The sequence below is a fragment of the Salvia miltiorrhiza genome, chromosome 3 (assembly GCF_028751815.1).
Source record: "Salvia miltiorrhiza cultivar Shanhuang (shh) chromosome 3, IMPLAD_Smil_shh, whole genome shotgun sequence".
Classification (NCBI taxonomy): domain Eukaryota; kingdom Viridiplantae; phylum Streptophyta; class Magnoliopsida; order Lamiales; family Lamiaceae; genus Salvia; species Salvia miltiorrhiza.
The window spans coordinates 43,872,215-43,894,002 of record NC_080389.1 but is presented as its reverse complement, the minus strand read 5'-3'; the positions used below and the strand labels follow the sequence as shown (position 1 = coordinate 43,894,002).

The 21,788-nt window shown below is 29.3% G+C and overlaps 2 protein-coding genes across 3 annotated transcripts; both read left to right on the top strand.

Moving 5' to 3' along the window:
• Positions 1-11,561: 11,561 nt before the first annotated feature.
• Positions 11,562-13,485, top strand: LOC131015935 (B3 domain-containing protein Os04g0386900-like). The gene is made up of 3 exons (XM_057944457.1): positions 11,562-11,730; positions 12,328-12,453; positions 12,953-13,485. Exons 1-3 carry the CDS (start codon positions 11,680-11,682, stop codon positions 13,280-13,282), a joined length of 507 nt encoding a protein of 168 aa, XP_057800440.1. The 5' UTR covers positions 11,562-11,679; the 3' UTR covers positions 13,283-13,485.
• Positions 13,486-18,959: 5,474 nt separating this feature from the next.
• On the top strand, positions 18,960-21,526 carry LOC131015934 (B3 domain-containing protein Os04g0386900-like). Of its 2 annotated transcripts, XM_057944456.1 has the most exons (4): positions 18,964-19,120; positions 20,293-20,340; positions 20,688-20,831; positions 21,104-21,526. In XM_057944456.1, the coding sequence occupies exons 3-4, from the start codon at positions 20,697-20,699 to the stop codon at positions 21,413-21,415; spliced, it is 447 nt and encodes a 148-aa protein (XP_057800439.1). In that variant the 5' UTR covers positions 18,964-19,120; positions 20,293-20,340; positions 20,688-20,696; the 3' UTR covers positions 21,416-21,526. The 2 variants fall into 2 exon arrangements, with proteins under 2 accessions (XP_057800438.1, XP_057800439.1); XM_057944455.1 differs by lacking the exon at positions 20,293-20,340 and having other exon boundaries at positions 18,960-19,120.
• Positions 21,527-21,788: the final 262 nt, after the last annotated feature.

Here is a 21,788-nt window from a genome sequence, read left to right as displayed (position 1 = left end):
TCTCTGGAGCGGCCCCCTATATATATATATATATATATATATATATATATATAGGGTGGAGTTCTATGGAGACCACTTCTTATATAGAGAATGAAGACCAAATCTTGTGCGTCGATCTTGCTTAATCTAACGGTGATCATTCGTCCATTAATTATTGTAATTTTTTCATATTTATTTATTTCCCTAATTACAACTAATCAAATCTTTTATTTATGCTCAAATCTCTTCCTCACTGTTCCGTCCCTCTCTCCAAACTCACGCTCTCTATCTCTCTCCCACATGTTCGTAGAAAATACTAATGAACATACTAATGTTCGTTGATATGTTCATAGAAAAACAAACGAACATACTAATGTTCACATAGAAAATACTAATGAACGTACTAATGTTCATTGCTATGTTCGTAGAAAATTTAGTATGTTCGTTTGTTTTTCTACGAACATATCAACGAACATTAGTATGTTCATCAGTATTTTCTACGAACGTGTGGGAGAGAGAGAGAGAGCGTGAGTTTGGAGAGAGGGACGGAACAGTGAGGGAGAGATTTGAACATAAATAAAAGATTTGATTAGTTGTAATTAGGGAAATAAATAAATATGAAAAAATTACAATAATTAATGGACGAATGATCACCGTTAGATTAAACAAGATCGACGCACAAGATTTGGTCTTCATTCTCTATATAAGAAGTGGTCTCCATAGAACTCCACCCTATATATATATATATATATATATATATATATATATATATATATATATATATATAGGGGTGGGCTACTGTGAGAACACATCTTAAAATAAAAAATAAGAGCAATTTTCAATGTATGAATTTTATGTAGAACACGTATGAATTCGCTGTATAAATGTATGAATTGTGAAAAATAAATTTTTGCTACATTTGAGATTCGAACTAAAGATCATAAATCTATCCAACAGGGTTAAGAATTAACCGTAGATCTTGATGATCTAAGGGTTGAAAATGATTCTTATTTTATATTTTAAGAAGTGTATTTATTTTAACTCTCCCCTATATATATATATATATATATATTTCTTAAAATATAAAATAAGAACCATTTTCAGCCTTTAGATCATTAAGATCTACGATTGATTCATCACTTAGTTAGATGAATTCATGATCATGAGTTCGAATCTCATATGTAGCAAAAATATTAATTTTCTAACTTTAGACATTTAGATAGCAAATTTATTATTTTAAGAGTTTTTTTTTACCCTAGCCCCCCTCCCCCATATATATATATATATATATATATATATATATATATAGGGAAGGGCTAGGCTGATGATGAGAATAAGGCTTGTATTAATGGAAAACTAAAAGAGTACAAAACATCCAAGAAAGCGCAAAAGAGAGCAAACAAAAGATCGAGTCTCATTAAAACCTTCTAAGAAGAAGAGACCTTAGAAGGAAAAAGAGTACTCGTGAAAGACTCACATTCGGTTCAGGAGCGGGAAGAGACAACTTCAGGAGTTCCGGCCTAACCATCACCCCTAAGAAGCTCGGCTCAAGAAAACAGGAGACCAACAACAAAAGAAAACAACCCAACCAAAGCCTAAGGGAACCAACGAACCTGCTTATATAACCATACGGATATGACTATGCGTCGACATATCCCTTGCAACCGCAATCCTAATATCCTCAATCGCAAAAGGCCACCAGCCTTCCTGCCGATCATCATTGGATAGGGAAGGGCTAGGCTATAAACACTTATTAAAATATAAAATATGAACTAGCTAAAATGTATTAATTCTATGTAGAACACGTTTGAATTTTTTGTGTAAATGTCTGAATTGCAAAAGATAAATTTTTTGTTATCTATGAGATTCGAATTCAGGACCATGAATTTATCCAATATAGTGATAAATTAATTGTAGATCTTGATAATTTAAGGATTGAAAATAGATCATATTGTATAGTTTAAGAGGTGTTTTTATTTTGAGTGGATTTTGAAAATAGCCACTTTGGAATAGTAAATTTAAAAATTTCCCACTAACATAAAAACTTAAAAAATTAGCCACACTTACCATTTTTTCCTTGCATATAAAAATTTAAAAAATTACCCTTTAAAAAATTCACGCATTTTAGAACCATGATTTATTTTGATTGTGAATTCAAGTAGTTGTGAATTTAAATTTTAAAGTTTGAATTCACAACTAAAAATAGAACAATTTAATTATTGCATTCGATATGTTGATTTTAAAATAAAATAAAAAGCAACCTATAAATTTCAAAACAAATCCATAAAACCTAGAAAATAAAAAGTAGACCCTGAAAGTTGAAAAAAAATATAACTAGAATGTGGGGGTTGGCACATGAACTCTATTTTTTTTTTGAGAATGCCTGAATTTTACACTTGAGTCACTTAACGTATAAAATTATTATTTTCACAGTGAAATTTATTATATTAAATGATGGATAATGATTTTTTGTTCTAAAAAATTAAATTAACAACAAAATAGAAAACACATCTAAAATAGTAAACCTCCCTAATATGTGAGTTGATGAGATTCACTGTCTCCCTATTATATCCATTATTTTAAAAATATTTTTTATAAATATTTTAAATTATACTTAACTTTATTTCACAAAATTGAAATAAAAATATGGCGCAAAATATATTTTATGTAATATCATTTAAAAATAAAAAGAAAATTATACATTAACATCTGACTGACGAGCCACATTAAAAGTTTTGGTGCCAGAAATGGAAGCAAGACATTTTTGAAATACGTTTGTAAAAAACTGACCCTTCTCTTTATGTTCAAATCAGCAAAATTCTAAAATAAACTCTAAAATTGATTATGAATAAACAATTATCTTCTATTTATTTTAGGGCAATATCAATTTAAACTCTACTTCCTTATCCAAACATTTCGAATTATAATAAATATTTATTTAAACTTTAAATTATCAAAGCTTAAATAAGAGAATATTATGTGTTCCGATCTTCAGAATGTTGACGTGATTTGCTAGATGTAACTGTATAATTTTTATGAGTAGTGATTTTCGGACACTGCAGTGTCCGGACACTGCATGAAAAACCGATTTTTTTAAGGTTTTTTGATTGAACCGGTTTTTTGTTAATTTATGGTTTTACTAAAATATCCTTTCCTTAAATTTCTCAACTACTTTTAATCTTTTCCTAAATATATTTTATTTACATTTTTATTTTCTGTAAATTTCGTTTTTTTTTTGTGCCAGTTTTTTTTCGAAAAATATTTTTTATTTTTAAATTGTTTTTTTATTTTTTTTATCGTTTTTTTTATTTTTCTTTTAAAATATTCTTTCCTTAAATTTCTCAACTACTTTTAATCTTTTCCTAAATATAATTTATTTACATTTTTATTTTCTGTAAATTTCGTTTTTTTTTGTGCCATTTTTTTTCAAAAAATATTTTTTATTTTTTTATCGTTTTTTTTATTTTTCTTTTAAAATATTCTTTCCTTAAATTTCTCAACTACTTTTAATCTTTTCCTAAATATATTTTATTTACATTTTTATTTTCTGTAAATTTCGTTTTTTTTGTGCCATTTTTTTTCGAAAAATATTTTTTATTTTTAAATTGTTTTTTTATTTTTTTATCGTTTTTTTATTTTTCTTTTAAAATATTATTTCCTTAAATTTCTCAACTACTTTTAATCTTTTCCTAAATATATTTTATTTACATTTTTATTTTTATTTTAAATTTTATTATTATTATTATTTATTTTTCGAAATTATTTTTTTTTAATTTATTTTTTTCCGAAATTAATATTTTAGTTGTTTTAAGAGTAAATTATTTTTTTTCCAAAATTATGTTTTAAATATTTGTTTCCAAATATTTAGGGATTCTCTTAAAAATAATCATAGATTTGTTTCCAGATATTTTTATTATTATTAATATTTATTTTTCGAAATTACATTTTTTTCGAATTTTTTTTTTGAAATTAATATTTTAGTTGTGTTAAGAGTAATTTGTTTTTTTTTTTCTTTCCAAAATTATGTTTTATTAATTTGTTTCCACATATTTAGAGATTATACTAAAATAATCCTAGATTTGATTCTACTAATTTAGAGATTTTCATTCTCCAAAGATTAATCATATATTTGATTCCAGTAATTTAGATATTCTCCTAAAATAATCCTAGATTTATTTCCACATATAATTTATTTTGTGAATGTTATGTTAATTTTTTTATTTTTACTAATTTAGAGATTCCTTTCAAAATAATTCTAGATTTGTTTTCATTTATATATTTTATTCGAATATTTTTTAAAAAATAACATATTGAAGATTATTTTTTTTAAAAAAATGAAATACAATAACAAAAAAATAAAATTGGAAGAAGTTTTTTTTTTAAAAAAAAAAACCGAAATAAAAGCAAAAGTTGCGAAATTTATGTTAATTTTTTTTTATTATTACTAATTTTAAAGACTCCCTTCAAAATAATCCTATATTTGTTTTCATTTATATATTGTTTTTGAATTTTTTTTAAAAAGAACATATGGAAGATTATTTTTTTAAAAAACGAAATATAATAAAAAAAAGAACATTTGGAAGAAGATTTTTTAAACAAAAAACCGAAATAAAAAGAAAAATGTGTGTTTGCGGGATTTTAACCTGAGACCAGGGACGGAGCCAGGGGGGCTAGAGCCCCCTCCCAAATTTTGAGTTTTTTTTTTTTTTAAATATATATAGATATATGTTTATACCTATTATAAAATAATTTTGTTTTATAAAAGAGTATTTGGTTATTATATTCTCTCATATATATACTTAATTTAAGGATAATTCCGTTATTTAAAACTATATAATCTATGAAATATTGTTTGTTATTATTACTATTATACTTGTCTTTTAATAAAAAATGCCTAATATGTATGAAATGTTAAAAAAAATTATAATGTATTGAAAATAATTTATAATATATAGAAAATATATAATCTATGAACATGTTGTTTGTTATTATTATTATTATGCTTGCCTTTTAATAAAAAATGTCTTAAATATACGGAATGTCCAAAAAAAGTTTTGTGATATATTGAAATTATATAATCTATGAAAATATTGTTCGTTATTATTAGTATTATGCTCGTATTTTAATAAAAAAAATACCTTAAATATACAGAATGCCCAAAAAAAATTTCTCGTGGGCTACTGCCCCCGAACCCCCGTACAGTTTCAGGTTTCAGCCCCCCCCCCCCCCCCCCGAAATTAATTCCTGGTTCCGTCCCTGCCTGAGACCTCAATAATATGTGAGTAATACTTTGCCACCTTGTCCGGTAGTGACAAACGCATTAGTTATGCTTTAGAAATAAACATAAAATGAATCATACTATGGGGCATCGATTGAAAAATTAAATAATATATACTTAGATTAAATATATTATAATAATTGAAATAATACGAATAAAGTTTACTTAATTAAGTGAAATAAATTAATGAACTTGAAAAAAAGAAATAGTGAATACGTTGGGATATTGGTCGGAAAAGTATATAACATATCATTGAAGATAATGCATTGTAATATAGTATTGATGTCGATTTGATAATAAGATAACGAACTACTATAGTGTAAATAATGATGTCGAAATAATTATACTAAATGAAATAATGTTGAACTAATTGATTGAATGAAATTAGTGAAGTCAATAACTATATGACATATATATGAAGACAATGTATTATATTTTAGTATTAAACGCGATATAATTATAAGAAATAATTATACTCAACGTTCATCAATTTGAATTTATTAATTCAAATAAATTAGTGAAGTTGATAAAAATAAAATATAAAACAATTAATCATACGATGGGATTTTGATCGGAAAAGTATGTAACATATACTTTATTTGATTATATTATAATAAAGTATTGTAATATATATCACAATAACTAAATAAATCGCTATTGTGTGATTAATGAAGTCGAAATAAGTGTATTCAATGAAATAAAGTTGAATTATTTAGTGAATTTGAAAAAAAAAATGAAATAAATTGAATTGTATAAGATATATATGTAATGAAGGAAATTTTATTAAAAATGAAAGAATATATATGTTGGCCAATTAAATGAAGACATATATAATATTAAATATATTATAAATGAAGGAATACGTATGTGGGCAATATAAATGATGAAAATTATAAAATTAAATATTATATAAATGAAGGAATATTTATATTGTATAAACAATTGAAGTTGTGCCAAAAATAAAATTGCCTATAATATATTATATTTTAAGTAATGTATATTTTGTCAAAACAATTGAATATGTTTTAGCCTAAAAAACATAAAATTGCATAAAATATATTATAAATGAATAAATATATTACTCAATGGAATTATGTTGTGTAATTAAAAATCTTACTTAAACAAAATGAATCATACGGTGAGACATCGCTCGGGAAACTATATAACATATACTTGAAGAAAATGTATCATAATATAGTATTGATGTCAATTTGATAATAAGAAAATGAACTACTATAGTTTAAATAATGATGTCAAAATAAATTAGTTACATTTTTAAAAATAAAATGAATCATATGATGGAAATAGATCGAAAAAATAAATAACATATACTTTATTAAAGGTGATGTAATAATAAGAAAATGAACTACTACTGTGTGAGTGACGATAAGAAAATTAAAATAAATGCATCAAACGAATGGATTTTGTTTGGAAAACTATGTACCATATACTTTGTGAAGTCGAAAAAATTATATTCAATGAAATAAAGTTAATAAATTATTTGAAATTAATTAGTGAATTTGGAAATAAAATTAACATATAAAACTATTTAACATATACTTGAGGGAAATACAATGCTTTATTGAAAACAATTAAACGTGATATGCCAATAAGACAATGAACTGCTATACTATAGTTTAACGAAGTTGATATAACTATTTGTTATAAAATTATGAGTTATTAATTAATTTAAGTTAAATTTGTGAATATAATATATAAATAAATGAAATAAAGTGAAATGATTCATACAATTGGATTTCGGCCGCGACACTATTTAACATATTTTTGGATGAGAAAAAATTCATTATACGATGACATTTTGCAATGTATTGAAATTAATTATTGAATTTGAAAAAATAAAAAAAATTATACGATTGGATTTCGCTTGCAAGACCATTTAACATATACTCCCTCCGTCCCACGAATCTTGACACGTTTTTCTTTTAGGGCTGTCTCACGAATCTTGACACGTTTCCTTTTTGGGTAATAACTATTACATTCTCTCTCCTACTTTATCACTTTTATTACATTCTCTCTCTTATTTTATCAATTTTATACTTTATTAATTACACACTTAAAACACTAATCAACAATATAGTTAAATTATATTAACAACTAATATTTTTATAATCAACATAAGAATTAAATTGAATGTATGAAAAAGCTAAAATGAGCTAAAATAAACATAAGTACACGACATTAGAAGGTAAGTTAATTTCCAAACATGACTTATTGCGGCTGCCACCGCCGGGCAAGGTGGCAAAGTATCATATACATTAGACCGAAGGTCAGAGGTTCAATTCCCCCTTGTCCCTTAGAGGGGGCAATTTTTTTTATGGCAACAAATCGCTAGTTTTTTTTAAAAAAATCGAACAGGCATTTTCACAAACACATGGCGTGCAATCACTTAAAATCTTATACAAAACATAATCAATATTATTTTTTTCCTTTTTCTTTGCCTCACATCTGCGTTTTAATATTCTAATTTGTAGCCTATATATAGCATTAATATTTATTTATTTATGACGACAATAGAAGATAAGTTGATTTCCAACGACAACCTATTGCGGTTGCCACTGCCGGGTAAGGTGGCAAAGTATCTGGAAACAAATCTATGATTATTTTTAAGAGAATCCCTAAATATTTGGAAACAAATATTTAAAACATAATTTTGGAAAAAAAATAATTTACTCTTAAAACAACTAAAATATTAATTTCGGAAAAAAATAAAAAAAAATAATTTCGATAAATAAATAATAATAATAAAAATGTAAATAAAATATATTTAGGAAAAGATTAAAAGTAGTTGAGAAATTTAAGGAAAGAATATTTTAAAAGAAAAATAAAAAAACGATAAAAAAAATAAAAAAACAATTTAAAAATAAAAAATATTTTTCGAAAAAAATGGCACAAAAAAACCAAAATTTGCAGAAAATAAAAATGTAAATAAAATATATTTAGGAAAAGATTAAAAGTAGTTGAGAAATTTAAGGAAAGAATATTTTAAAAGAAAAATAAAAAAAAACGATAAAAAAAATAAAAAAACAATTTAAAAATAAAAAATATTTTTCGAAAAAAAAATGGCACAAAAAAAACGAAATTTACAAAAAATAAAAATGTAAATAAAATATATTTAGGAAAAGATGAAAAGTAGTTGAGAAATTTAAGGAAAGAATATTTTAAAAGAAAAATAAAAAAACGATAAAAAAAATAAAAAAACAATTTAAAAATAAAAAATATTTTTCGAAAAAAAAATGGCACAAAAAAAATGAAATTTACAGAAAATAAAAATGTAAATAAAATATATTTAGGAAAAAATTAAAAGTAGTTGAGAAATTTAAGGAAAGAATATTTTAGTAAAATCATAAATTAGTAAAAAATCGGCTCAATAAAAAAACCTTAAAAAACCGGTTTTTCATGCAGTGTCCGGACACTGCAGTGTCCGAAAATCTTTATTGAATTTTTATTTTTTAAATAAAATGACAGGAGACGAATATCACTAAAATCTGAAAACTATACTGCATTATCAAAAATGTCTTAAATATAGGTATATTGCGATTATATTTAGTGGTGATTGTTGTTATGTTTTGAATCTCTTGCTTCGCACTTCGGGGGTCTTATTTACGTTTTCTGTTTGATTAATTGATTATGCTCTTTAATTCTATTCCGTCACAACAGTGATTTAGGTATATATATTGTGATTATATTTAGAGTAATTGGTGTATAAATACATGAACTTTACTCACTTTTTGGTATTTAACATGAATTTTAAATTCAAGTTATAAATACATGAACTTTACTCATTTTTAACATAAACTTGAAAACATAGTTATAAATACATGTACTTTAAACTTATTCAATTTTTAACATGCTTTTCATTTTTCTCAAATTAAAGCTGACTTGAAATGCTTGAATCTTAATGTGGACAATTCGGGGCTCGTCATTTTTTGTTAGATAAAAATAACCCAAAACTAAAATATGAAAGTGAACGATAAAAATTTCTCTACAAATTTCACAAATTCAGAAAGCAAATTTCGTCTTTAAAATTTGGGGATTTCAGAAAGTGAAATTCAGAAATTTGAAATATAAAAAATGGATCAAAAATTAAACGGTGAAGATTAGTTTTTATAGCGAGAAATTGTCCTCGTCAATATTAAGGCATTCCAAGTCAGCTTTAATTTGGAAAAAAAATGAAAAACTAGTAAAAAATTTAATAAGTTTAAAGTTCATGTATTTATAACTATATTTTAAAGTTCATGTTAAATATCAAAAGAAAGTAAAGTTCATGTATTTATAAGTGTACTTGAATCGAGCCGAACCGAATAGTGGTGTGCTCAAGTTTGGTTTGTTAAGTATCGAATCGAATCCCGAACTTTACTTACCAAATACTTTGAGGCTCACGAGCCTAATCGAGCCTAGCTATACGAACTTTCTAAATTTATATTTATATTCAAAATATTGATTATTTCATTTTAAAAATAAATTATTTTATTTAAAATAATAAATATATTAATTATTTTCTTATAACAAATAAAATTAATTAGAGATTTAATACAATTATTATTAATTTTAGTGGATAAATATAAGTTATGTATACTAATAATTTATATTTTTCAAGCTGAATCACTTGACGAACATGTTCACGAGCTAACGAGCCGAATACTATTAAGCTCAAGTTTGGTTTGTTTATTTTACGAGCTTCTCTAAACGAACTTGAACGAGCTTTTCTCAAGCCGAGCTCCCAATAGTTCGCGAGCGGCTTGATTTGTTTACAACCCTATTTATAACTATGATTTAAAGTTCATGTTAATACTAAAAAGTGAGTAAATTTGTATTTATACACTAATTATCCTTATATTTATAAAAGCGAGTATTTTTAAGTTTTACTTATAAGAAATTGATAGTTATAAATATTAGTACAAAAAAAAAAGTGTCAATATATAAAAATATCCACTTTCATATAGCAAAAATAAATTTTACCCACTAAGATAAAAACCTAAAATTTTACCCATTTTTTGCGCGAAAAGACTAAAATACCCCTCCTTAAATACTTGTAATTTTCCAAAAAAATCCTCACTTTCTCTCATTTTTTTTTTCGGTCACAGCACCTCTCTCCTCTTTTCTCTCTCTCTCTTCTTTTCTCTTTTTTCTTCTCTTTCTCCTCTTCTCTCTCTCTCTCTCTTCTCTTTTTTCTTTTTCGGTAACAGAGTCCCTCTCTCTCAACTCTTTTTTCTCTCTCTCTCTATCTCTTATCTTTTTGGATACAGAGCCTCCCTCTCTCCTCTCTCTCTCTCCCCTCTTTTCTCTCTCTCTCTCGCCTCCAATCCTTCCAAATTGGAGCGCCGTGAACGGAGGAGCGCGCAGCCGTGTCGCGTCTCTTCACCCGCGGGGACGCCGCCTTGTACCAACGAAGGTCCGATGCAGCCGCCGCTGCTCTCTCTCTCTCTCTCATCGCAGATCTTCTCTCTCTCTCGATCTGTTCTGCCACCGCCACCTTGGACCGCGAAGGTCCGATGCCTCCACCGCTGGTTTCGCTGGGTACCGCTGCCCTATTCCCACTCTTCCCTCTCTGAAAATTGCATCGCATCTCTCTCTCTCTTTCTCTCTCTCTCTTCGTAAATCTCTGCTCCTCTCCATCACTGCAAATCTCCTCATGTTTGAATTTTGATGAAGCTTTGTTCTAGAATGAATTTTGAATTAAGGGATGAATTTTGATGCCGATAAGAATGATTGGAATGAATTTCTGCAGATTGGATAAATTTCTCCCTAATTCAATTGAACGTAATCGAAAAAACATATAAGCAACGAAGAAATTGATGAAAACCGCGTAATTTTGTACAAATGTTCTTGAATTCACAACTGAATTATCAGCGTTGGTTGTGAATTCACAATTGAAATAGTGTTGGTTGTGAATTCAAGTTTCATTGATTGTGAATTCACAATTTGAAATAATGTTGGTTGTGAATTCAAGTTTTATCGGTTGTGAATTCACAACTCGAAATAGTGTTGGTTGGGAATTCACGCGAATTCACAACCAATACTTGAATTTAGTTGTGAATTCGAGTTGAATTCACAACCATTGAACAATGGGTATTTGTAAAATTTTATATGTAAGGGTAAAATGATAAATGTGGGTATTTTTTAAATTTTTTATATTAATGGGTAAAATTTATTTTTACTATATAAAAGTGGCTATTTTCAAAATCCACTCAAAAAAAAAACTAGTGTAATAAAGTCCGATTGACGTAAGAAGCGGGTTTGAGTTGATTGACAAATTGATATGTCTAAATAAATTAATAGATTTATTCCATCGAAGGCTGAGGGAGTTGTATCGACAAGCAGGTGTGCAGTTGAGCAAGGTAGAAGGAGAGCAGCTTCATTTACTTGGTTTCTACTTTCTAGTGAGAGAATATCAACAGAAGATGTGGAATCCTTCCAAACAAGACGCTCGCTCCATTCCTGAGAAGAAGGGGGTAAAAGTAAAACACCAGGATACTGCATGCATCACCATCGTTATTATTTTTATGATTTCTTTTTTATGAAAATTGTACTTGAGATTTTAGGGTTGTAACTAGGAGTGCTAGATCCAACATATTATGTGATAATCTAATGTTTTTAACATGTGAACGTGATGAGAAGAGATTTAGAGGCTGTAGCTTTTCATTTTCTTTCTTTCAAGATTTGATAATCTGATGTGCTTGTTATGTTGGGGCATAATGGTTGAGTGGACAAAAGTTCATATTTTGGGTTACTGCTCAGAATTAAAATGTCGAATTTAGTATACAAATATGGAGTTATTAGACATTGATTTGGATGAGTATTTATCAATAGAAGAGAAGAAAAGTTAGCACCTAATCTAGCTTTTGGGAAAAGTTAATGATGGAGTTTGAGTCTCTGTTTGTGGTCTCTCTGGCATAAAAAAAGTAAAATCAAATTCTTACTACGTATACGTACTATGTTCCACTTGACTTTAGTTGTGGTATGATTGAGTATTGGACAATGTGTTATCTGTTGAATCTTAAGATGGCTGTTGTAGGAAAGTAGATGATGAGTTTTAGAACATTGTTCAGGTTCTCAAAGCGAATGAAGAAAATCCTGCTGCAGCTCAAGTAGAAGTGGATGATGGACTCCCCTGTCTCTCTGGGGACAAACCATTTTTTGATGTTATCCTCAAAGAATTAGATATCTGCAATCTGGTACTTGCTTGTTTTCCATTATATTCCGTTGCTTCTTGTTGCCATAAAAACCTATCCCTTCTCGATGTATATAAAACAATTTTGAGATGCATATTGTGAATTTTATGCAATGCTCTGTAGTATGTTCTTTCTAAGATGCTCGATCATATATCATGTAGTGCTGCATCTGGACTATGATTCAAACTTCACAGTATGAATCTTATGTTTTGGAGCCCTTCATTTTTGGTTCATATAATTAGAAACTTTACAACTTTGATTTTTTGGTCTAGGATAAGTGTTGTATTAGCTTAAATTAGATACCGGTTTATCATTGATATAAAACTCAATTTCTCATCTGGTGAGATTGTTGTAATGTGGGTTGCAAGAAAAACTTCATTAACTAGAGAAGGTGATTGTTTTGGTTTATGTTTTGTTTTCTATAAACCATTCTAGGATGCATATCGCTTATAGCTTTTCAATATTTGCTACAAAAGTCGTCGTTAATTTTTGCTTCCAACAGATTGTGCCAAAGCATATGTTTCGCAAGCTTCCTCGTGATGTTGTGCCTATGGTTCTCACACACGGTGGCAAGAAGTGGAACATGTCATACAATGGAAAAGTCAAGCAACATAAGTTTGAGAGTACCGGGTGGAGAAACTTTGTTGCTGATAACAATCTGGAATGTGGTGATGCTTGCATCTTTGAGTTGATGGAGTCGGGCCCCAAGGGTGTGAGGCTCAGAGTCGTCATCCTCAGGAATACCTACTATTTGCCGCCTCAATTGCAGGCAAAAATACCTGATGGCGAAGCCAATGGTATGACACCGGAGACAGCCATAGAGATTGACTAGATTCAGCTGTGTTTGCATCGTAGGTTTCATGGATTTTTGTTGTTGTGATTATCTGTAGTCTGACTACAGTTGAAAGCTTTTGCTCATTTGTTCTCTACTCATCTTGAAATGCTTCATCTTTTGTTGAAAGCGTTGTAGTAAGTTTTAGTGTCCAATGCTAGATGGATTTGCATATATATATACATGATCCTGTTGGTGACAGATATCGTTGGTCATTTATGTATGTTTGGTCGTTTTTGTTTACAACTATTTGTAATAGGTTCCCATATTGTGCTCTTTCCACATACACAAAAAAGTTATTCCACATTTTAGAATTATCATGGTACAAAAAAAAATTACGTAACTATTTTGGCAATATTAGATTGTGGGCTGGGCGATTGTGAAAGCGCGTTGGATTCGAACTTAGGACCATAAATCTATTCAACAGGATTACGAATCAACCGTAAGGGCTGAAAATGATTCTTATTTTATATCCTAAGAAATGCACTTATTTTAGCTCTCCCCATTAAATTGTTATACAATGTAAGTGACTAGATTACTTTGCCCCAGAGCGAACTAGTCAGACTAGAGGGCTAGTGAAGTATAATTGAACGGTCATAGATTTAATCGGTGCATTATTGATGGATTATGAATTATACCTAGTGTTGTTCGGAAAAGCGAGAGAAATGCTAAGTTATTGAGAGCGTGAAAGTAAGGTTGCTGTTGTATTGCCAGTAAAGAGAACGTAGATTTACATGGTGCGTGTGCATGACTATTTATAGATTACATGTGGAGGGCAAAATAGTAAATTCGTTGCTAAAACATGCGCCCCGCGTGGTCGAGGGCATAATGGTAAATTTGCCCCTAGGTAGAAGATTTCCCCGCTTTTTTAGTGATTTCTCTGGCGAATGCCATTTCTCTGACAAGGGTCATTCCTCTAGCGAAAACCATTTCTCTGGCAGGGGTGATTTCTCTGACGGAGGCGACTTCTCTGGTGAAGATCATTCCTCTAACGAGGCCCGTTCCTCTGACACAGACTAATTCTCTGTATCTGCACATATTACTTCTCATCAGTAAGGATTTTGAAAGCGCACAATTTTCACATATGTGAGTGATAATATACTCATCTATTACATAGGTTTGCAAATCAATTAGTGAAATTTTTGGAAAATTGATTGGGCTAAATGGCGCGATTCGAGGTTGAGAAATTTAACAAGGGCCTTTAATTGGCAAAATATTTGAAGGGGATAAGGAGTTTATGATCCATTATAGTAGGTGCGTAGCTGAGACTCTTACATTCTATTCTCTGCTGTGGTGGAAGAAGAGTTGATATGATCTCTATCAATAGTGAAGCTTTAATTTCGAGCAGCTCAAACTCCATAAATCAAAAGAGAAGAGAGATGTTTGATAAACATGGACTAAAAATTTTGCACCACATAGAATGAAATTTAGTAGAATTATGATCACAATATTCATCTTGGTTGAGTTGAATAGTTTCCATGTGTACATGCATGCCCGTGGATCGGGTGATTCGGGTCCTTTAATATTCTTGCCCTTTAACGTTGCCCACTTTTCATTATTTCAGAAATGGATATCACCATCAGAACTTATAATACAAACGCGCATTTTGGACTAAGGCTATGTTTATTTTGATGGATAAATTTATCCATGGAAAATAATGGATAACACAAATTTATGCTTTAAAATGTCTCATTCTTTTTTCAATATTTGACACAAAAGAGATGCTCACCATTTTTCCTTCCTTATTTTCACTTCAATGATGGATAATATTATCACACCAAAAATGGAGGGATAATATTGGACTAGGAAGGAAACATTTAAATGCATAAATTTATGTTATCCATTATTTTCCATGGATAAATTTATCCATCAAAGTAAACGCAATCTAATTGACTAATAGCTATGATGCACGGATTCTTCAAAAATTAGCATGTACGGCGAATCGGATTATTTTAGGGTGCGATTCTCTCGGATTCTTGTCGGATTCGCACCCGATTCGCCACGTGGTGTATCTTTTAAAATAATTTATAAAAATAAACCAGATTATCAAATTTCATAGGTGAAATTCACGTATCTCGTGCACGAAAGGCCTACACAAGGTTATTTTGATAATTTTATTTTCAATTATGACTTATAAATTAGACTAATAATATTTGAATCGTTATATTGTTGCTCAATTAACTTCTATAATTGAAAATGCTTAACTTTTGGGTAAAATAAAATGTAAATTACATATAATTAATTTAAGAAAATTTAAATTGTATATATTTTATAAGCATTATATATCATAAAATTTTAATAATTAGATGTATCATTGCCGAATCGCACCCTATAATTTTTAAAAACCTGTATTCCCGTACTCGTATCATATCGCCCCCGCATCCGCACCTCCGTACCTATGCAACATAGACTAATTTAATGCATGAGTGATATTAAACGGTCACATTGTGGTCACCCATAAATTATTTAAATATAAATATATTTATTTATATAACTTGTTTTTTAAAATAAAAATAAGATCTAACTATTTTATTGTATTCTCTATATTGTAGTTACTTTTTATAGTTTTTTTGTAACTTTTTTATTTAAAAAAAATAATTAAAAATAAAATTGTAAAAAAATTAAAAAAATAAGTACTCCCAATATAGAGAATATAATAAATAATTAAATTCTATTTTTATTTAAAAAAATTAAAAAAAACAAAAAATTCCCTATTAAATTAGTTTGTAGGCAGCCAAAATGTGGCTTGATAGATTTATTGTTACTATTTACATCTAGGCTGCTCTAATAATGAGACTATTTTGATTGTTTAATTCTTAATTTAAAATTAAAATTTAAGTTTGGAGGATGCTCCAATAATGAGGCTATTTTGATTGTTTATTCTTAATTTAAAATTAAAATTTAAGTTCGGAGAGGAATCGATGATCGGAGTGGAATCCCTTTTCTTTTAATTTTTATTTTGTTTTATACTAAAGCCAAATGTTAGAGGGTTTTTTTCATTTTATTTTATACTAAAGCCAAAAAAGTGCATGGTGCATGTTATGTTTGTGTTTTTCTTGCGTAATGCACACTTCTCACATTTTAAAATTTGTAACTTTTTTTAAATTAGAATAGTTACCTAATATATAATCAAATAAGCAACTCGCACGCAGATATGATCTCTACACGATGAAAAAACAACTGCATGCAAGCGAAATACTATACACACAAAGATGGGAACAATACCAACACAAAAGGGAAAAAACTGCCCGCACACAAGCGGGATTTGAAGGAGAGTCTTTGGGTGCCCCAACTTTGCCACTTGAGCTAGGCCTCATCGGCTAAAATTGTAACTTTAAGTACACAGATCTTTGTTATTTATATAATGAATATATTAAATATAATACCCCCTCTGCTCCACAAAGAGTGTGTGGTGGAGTGGAGAGCACAGATTTTAATAAAAAAAATTGAAAGATGTAATTTTAGTTTTAAAGGGTAGTATTGAGCCCACCAAATTGTAAATTAAAGGGTGAGTATTTTGTAATTGAGTGTGAATGAAGTTTAAAGTATAAAGAATATTTCGAAAAAAAAGAAAACACACAATCTTTGTAGACGGATGAAAATATTAATAAACATGTAACACCCCAAATATTTATATTTATTATATAAGTTTAATTATTATTTTTTTTCTTGTACAATTTATTATTTTTAAATAATTACATGATATATATAGATAAGCACCATTAATTTTATCTAGTTGTTGTTATTATTATTATTATTATTATTATTATTATTATTATTAGAACTATAACTCTTTTATCATCTTTATTCTTTATCCTAGGAGATATACATAGAATATAATTTTTATACTTATCAAAAATTCCTCATAACTAGTATAAATAGAGGCACAAATATTATTTCAAAGAAACCCATACGCAGAAACCGAATCAAGCAATCATAATCGTTTAAGTTATCGTAGGATTTTCTATTGAAGCGTTGTACTATTTAATTAGGTGCGGTGCAACTAGGATCCTCAATCCGATTTTGATTTATTAGCTTCGAGATTTAAGGTGAGGGATTTTACGCTTATTCATATGGTTATATATGTTTTGTTATCACGTTTGATTACTTGTTTACGTGCATCTTATGACTATGTTGTTATGTATGATCATGAGACCTAAGCCATTGATCTACGATGTTATGTTCGATCATGAGACCTAAGCCATTGATCTATGATGTTATGTGTGATCATGGGACCTAAGCCATTGATCTATGTTGTTATGTGCGATCATGGGACCTAAGCCATTGATCTATGATGTTATGTGCGATCATGAGACCTAAGCCATTGATCTATGTTGATAAGTTGATCGCGGGATCTAAGTATGTGTTTGGTCATGGGATTTAAGCTATCGACTCAAACTATGATTATGTTTGTCAAGGGGCTCCGGTCTCTTGGCGTATGTTTGCAAGTATGATAATGTGATTTGATTACGTATGTGACGTATGTGGATATTTATTATGTTCCTTACTGAGTATATTTTCAATATGCTCACCCCTTATCTTTTCAGTTTTGCAGTTCTGGAGTTGAGGCGCCCATGGAAGTCGAGAATGACTAGAGATTTAGTAATTCTATAGAAGTTTGAGTTGAATTTAAATTGGTTTAAACTTTTATAATTCAAGAAATTTTATTTTATCTATTAGTTTTTCAAAGATTTTATATTGAAAAGTTTATGAAAATTGGGGTGTTACAAAACACACAATCTTTGTGGACGGAATAAGTAAGATAATTCCCTTCGTCCACCAATTCATGTTCTACTTTCCTTTTTGGTAGTCCTACCCATTTACAGTAACTATTTATACATTTTTTAATTGGTGGGTCCCAATAAACAATACAATTTTTCTCCATTCAACTAATAAACAATACATTTCGTGGGTCCCTTTCTCCATTCAACTAAACAATACACTTTTTCTTAAAATTCGTGTTTCCTTCCCTAGGTCATGAATTAGTGTACGGAGGGAGTATATAGTATGTTAGAAGAATAAATTTCTTTGATAATGTGTGATTTTTATGAAGCATTTCTCACAAATATGTATATACATAAATAATTTTTTTTATGAAAGTGTTTAGTCTTTATTTCCTAAGTCGTTTTATTAGTATTACACCTACAATTTTTATTATCAAAGTTAAACTTTAATTTATAACACTAATAACATAAACATACAGATTGTTAGAAGTTTCCTCTAAAATAAAATTCGGCACTCATGAACTATTGTAGTTTCTCGCACATAACATTTAGAACACTTTATAATTATCAATTTAATCTAATGATATTTAACTCTATCTTTTTAATATTTAAAATATGTATAACTTTATCTGTTTTTAGTATGAATAATAATAATAACAATAATTATAATTAATTGACTTGTTATTTAATTATGATGATATAATGTTTATTATGGTTTAAGAAAAAAAATTAAAAATAAAAGCGTTATAAATAAATGAAGAAGTTCAAAATTTAAATACTGTAATTTTCTAAACTTAAACATGCACAACACAAGCTACAATACTAAAATAGTAAAAGTTTGGCAAAGCAATTTGATAATCAATGGCACAAATTGAGGAAACAAATTAATGCACTTGTCATTGTGCTACCGTCGACCGATGGAATAAAATGGGCGGGAAAGTGATTTGGTTAAATGGTTGTGATTTTATATATTCCTTGTCAATTGATACAGCTGATGGACCATTGGGTATTGTCCAGCTAAAGTGAGTCTATACAGCTTTTTTCCGGTGAGAGAAGAACAAGAACATCATCACACCAGAAGATGTCGTCTCGCCCAACTGCTGTCAAGGAGGAGGTAACACTAACTTTGCATCCAATTTCTTTTACTCCAGATTTTAGGTATATGACTGGATCTGATGTTAGCGGTTATTCAACTTCTCTCGTTTTTCATTTTTTCTTTTTTCACCTAAGAATTTGTGGAAATGGGGATAAAGATCTAGAACTTGTTATGTGGCCTCAAATAACTACGTTTGCCATGCAATGCTTGCTAAGCTTAGTGAAAAAATGGATAGTGTCGTTGGAATTAGGAACTAGTAGCTAAAGTTTATTGTTTTGAGATCATAGGGCTCTTAATTTCAGTCTGGACTTGTATGTTTCAGATGATTAGGAACACTTCTTTTTTAAAATAAAGTATATTGGAGTTGGAAACAGAAATCAAATTCGATTTATGATAGACTTACACCATCAGTGTATACAGATCTAAATTACTAGACCTAATTGATTTGTAATTGTGAGGTGGCTTGAACCAAAATGCATGAGTTTCTCATTCTCTAAACCAAAAACCATCGTCTTGTTCGAACCTATACGTACCAAATGGGAAATGCAGGGAGATGAAAAGGTAGCATCCACTATCTTGCTAGTCTAGCTTTTGGCAAAAGTTACTTGTAGAATTTGATTATCTAATAGAACTTGTAGTTATCTTTTCATGGTGTAAATGGCTACGAGACTCCAAGAAAAAAGTAAAAAACGTATGCAATATATTGAACGACTGTACTAGCGCAACGAATACGAATGATGTAGTGCAAATTCGTAGAATCTGCTAGCTTGACCACCCTTCAATATTTTTATCATAACTTACTTCAATTCAACTCCAAATAATGAACGGCTGGTTGCATTGGAAAGCCAGGTCAGATACCTTTCCATCAAGATATTGTGGAGCTTCAGATTCCAAGTAACCGAAAAGTTATGGACGTTTCAATCAGCACAAAAACTGAAGTGTCTTTTTTTAATGTTGCTAAGTCTTTGCATTTATGAGTTTATTTATGTTTGCAGCCTATAAATAGCCTATCTTATGTAAGGAACTATCAGACTTGAGTATTTGATAATTTGATTATATAGAGTTTGAGTATTGAGTTCTCAATTTCTACTTCTTTTCAACTTGGAAGTTGAATTAAGCATTCTGTCTTAGTTCATACCTTTCTCTTGTTTCTACTCTCATCATTTGGTGCACAACGAATACGTAATCAGAATTGATAACCAACAAACTCAAGATAGCAAAGAACGTAGATACTCAAGGTATGTCGTAAATTGCTAGACAGAGAGAAATCTCAATTTTAAGAACTATCCCAATTCCACCGTGTGTAGAAATCCCCATCAAAGTGTTTACATAGTATGCAATTTGAAGGAATTGCAAACCAGTCCTCAAAGAAATAAAAATTAACAAAAGTAAAGATTTGAAATAAAAGCTCATAAACATAATTAACATTGGTTTCTATCAAGCTTCTCCAAGAGCTCTTTGGTCCACATCAGATTGAGTTCTAGCCAATGTGTTATTTGTCATTTTAAGTTGGATGAAGATTCTGAAAAGAAATATTGTAGTCTTGTTATGTCAATAGATGATTGAATTTTAGAACTATGTTTAGATTTGCCGAATGAATGAAGGAAATACGGGCGGTGGAGTCATCTCAAGTTCTGCAGAAGTTGATGGACTTCGTTGCCTCTCGGGAGATAAGCCGTTCTTTGATGTTATTCTGTCAAAGTCACATATTGACCCCCCTCATTGTCTGGTACTTGTTCTCCTTGTTTTGCATTATATTCTATTTCTCATATATAGGTTTTTTAATAAACTATTTCTCATATATTGTTGACATACAACATTCATCCTTTTTGATCTTGGACATATTTACATAAAATTCATCCAATTGGATGGTGTATGACTGCTGAGTTTTGTTGGTCTATCATCAGATGCATGCGTATATAGGAAGCTTTTCAGTTTGTTATTGGCAGTTGCTAGATGATCAAATCTACAGAAATGAATGAATTGATGATGTTTTTGCAGCGTGTGCCAACACATATTCTTCCAAGTCTTCCTAGTGTTGCTGTGCCTTTGGTTCTGAGACATGGTGATAAAGAGTGGCGGACACTGTACAATGGAGGCTGCAGGAGGCCGAGGATTGAGTATGCGGGTTGGAAAAGCTTTGTGGTTGATAACAACCTCAAAGTTGGAGATGCTTGCGTGTTCGAGGTGCTGGAATCTAGCACTGAGATTCTGAGGCTGAGAGTCCTCATCCTGAGGAACACCATGTATCTGCCTCCTCAACTACTGCCATCTGATGGGAGGACTCCAGAGACAGCGATAGAGATTCCCTAGATTATGTATTCACCTCTTTTCGTGTTTTTGTTTAGAGATTTCTGTACTCATTAACTCGTCTCTGTTTTCTGCTAACCTCTTAATCAAGCTAGCACCTTTTGGTAAGGTGAATTTTGAGGGTGTTTCGCTAAGCTTATTTTAAAGAGCTTATAAGATGTAAATTTTAAGAATTTATAAGTTGTCAAAATTGTTTGGATAATTATGGTTATAAGTTAGAGACAGAATTTTTTGCTAGAGAGAGAAAAGATGATCTTGAATGATATATGATAAAAATAATAAATTATAGTTGAAAAATATTTGTAAAATTATTGTTGCATATTAGATTATAAAAAAATAAGTTAGGGTAGAAGAATTTATTTTTTGGAGAGCTTAT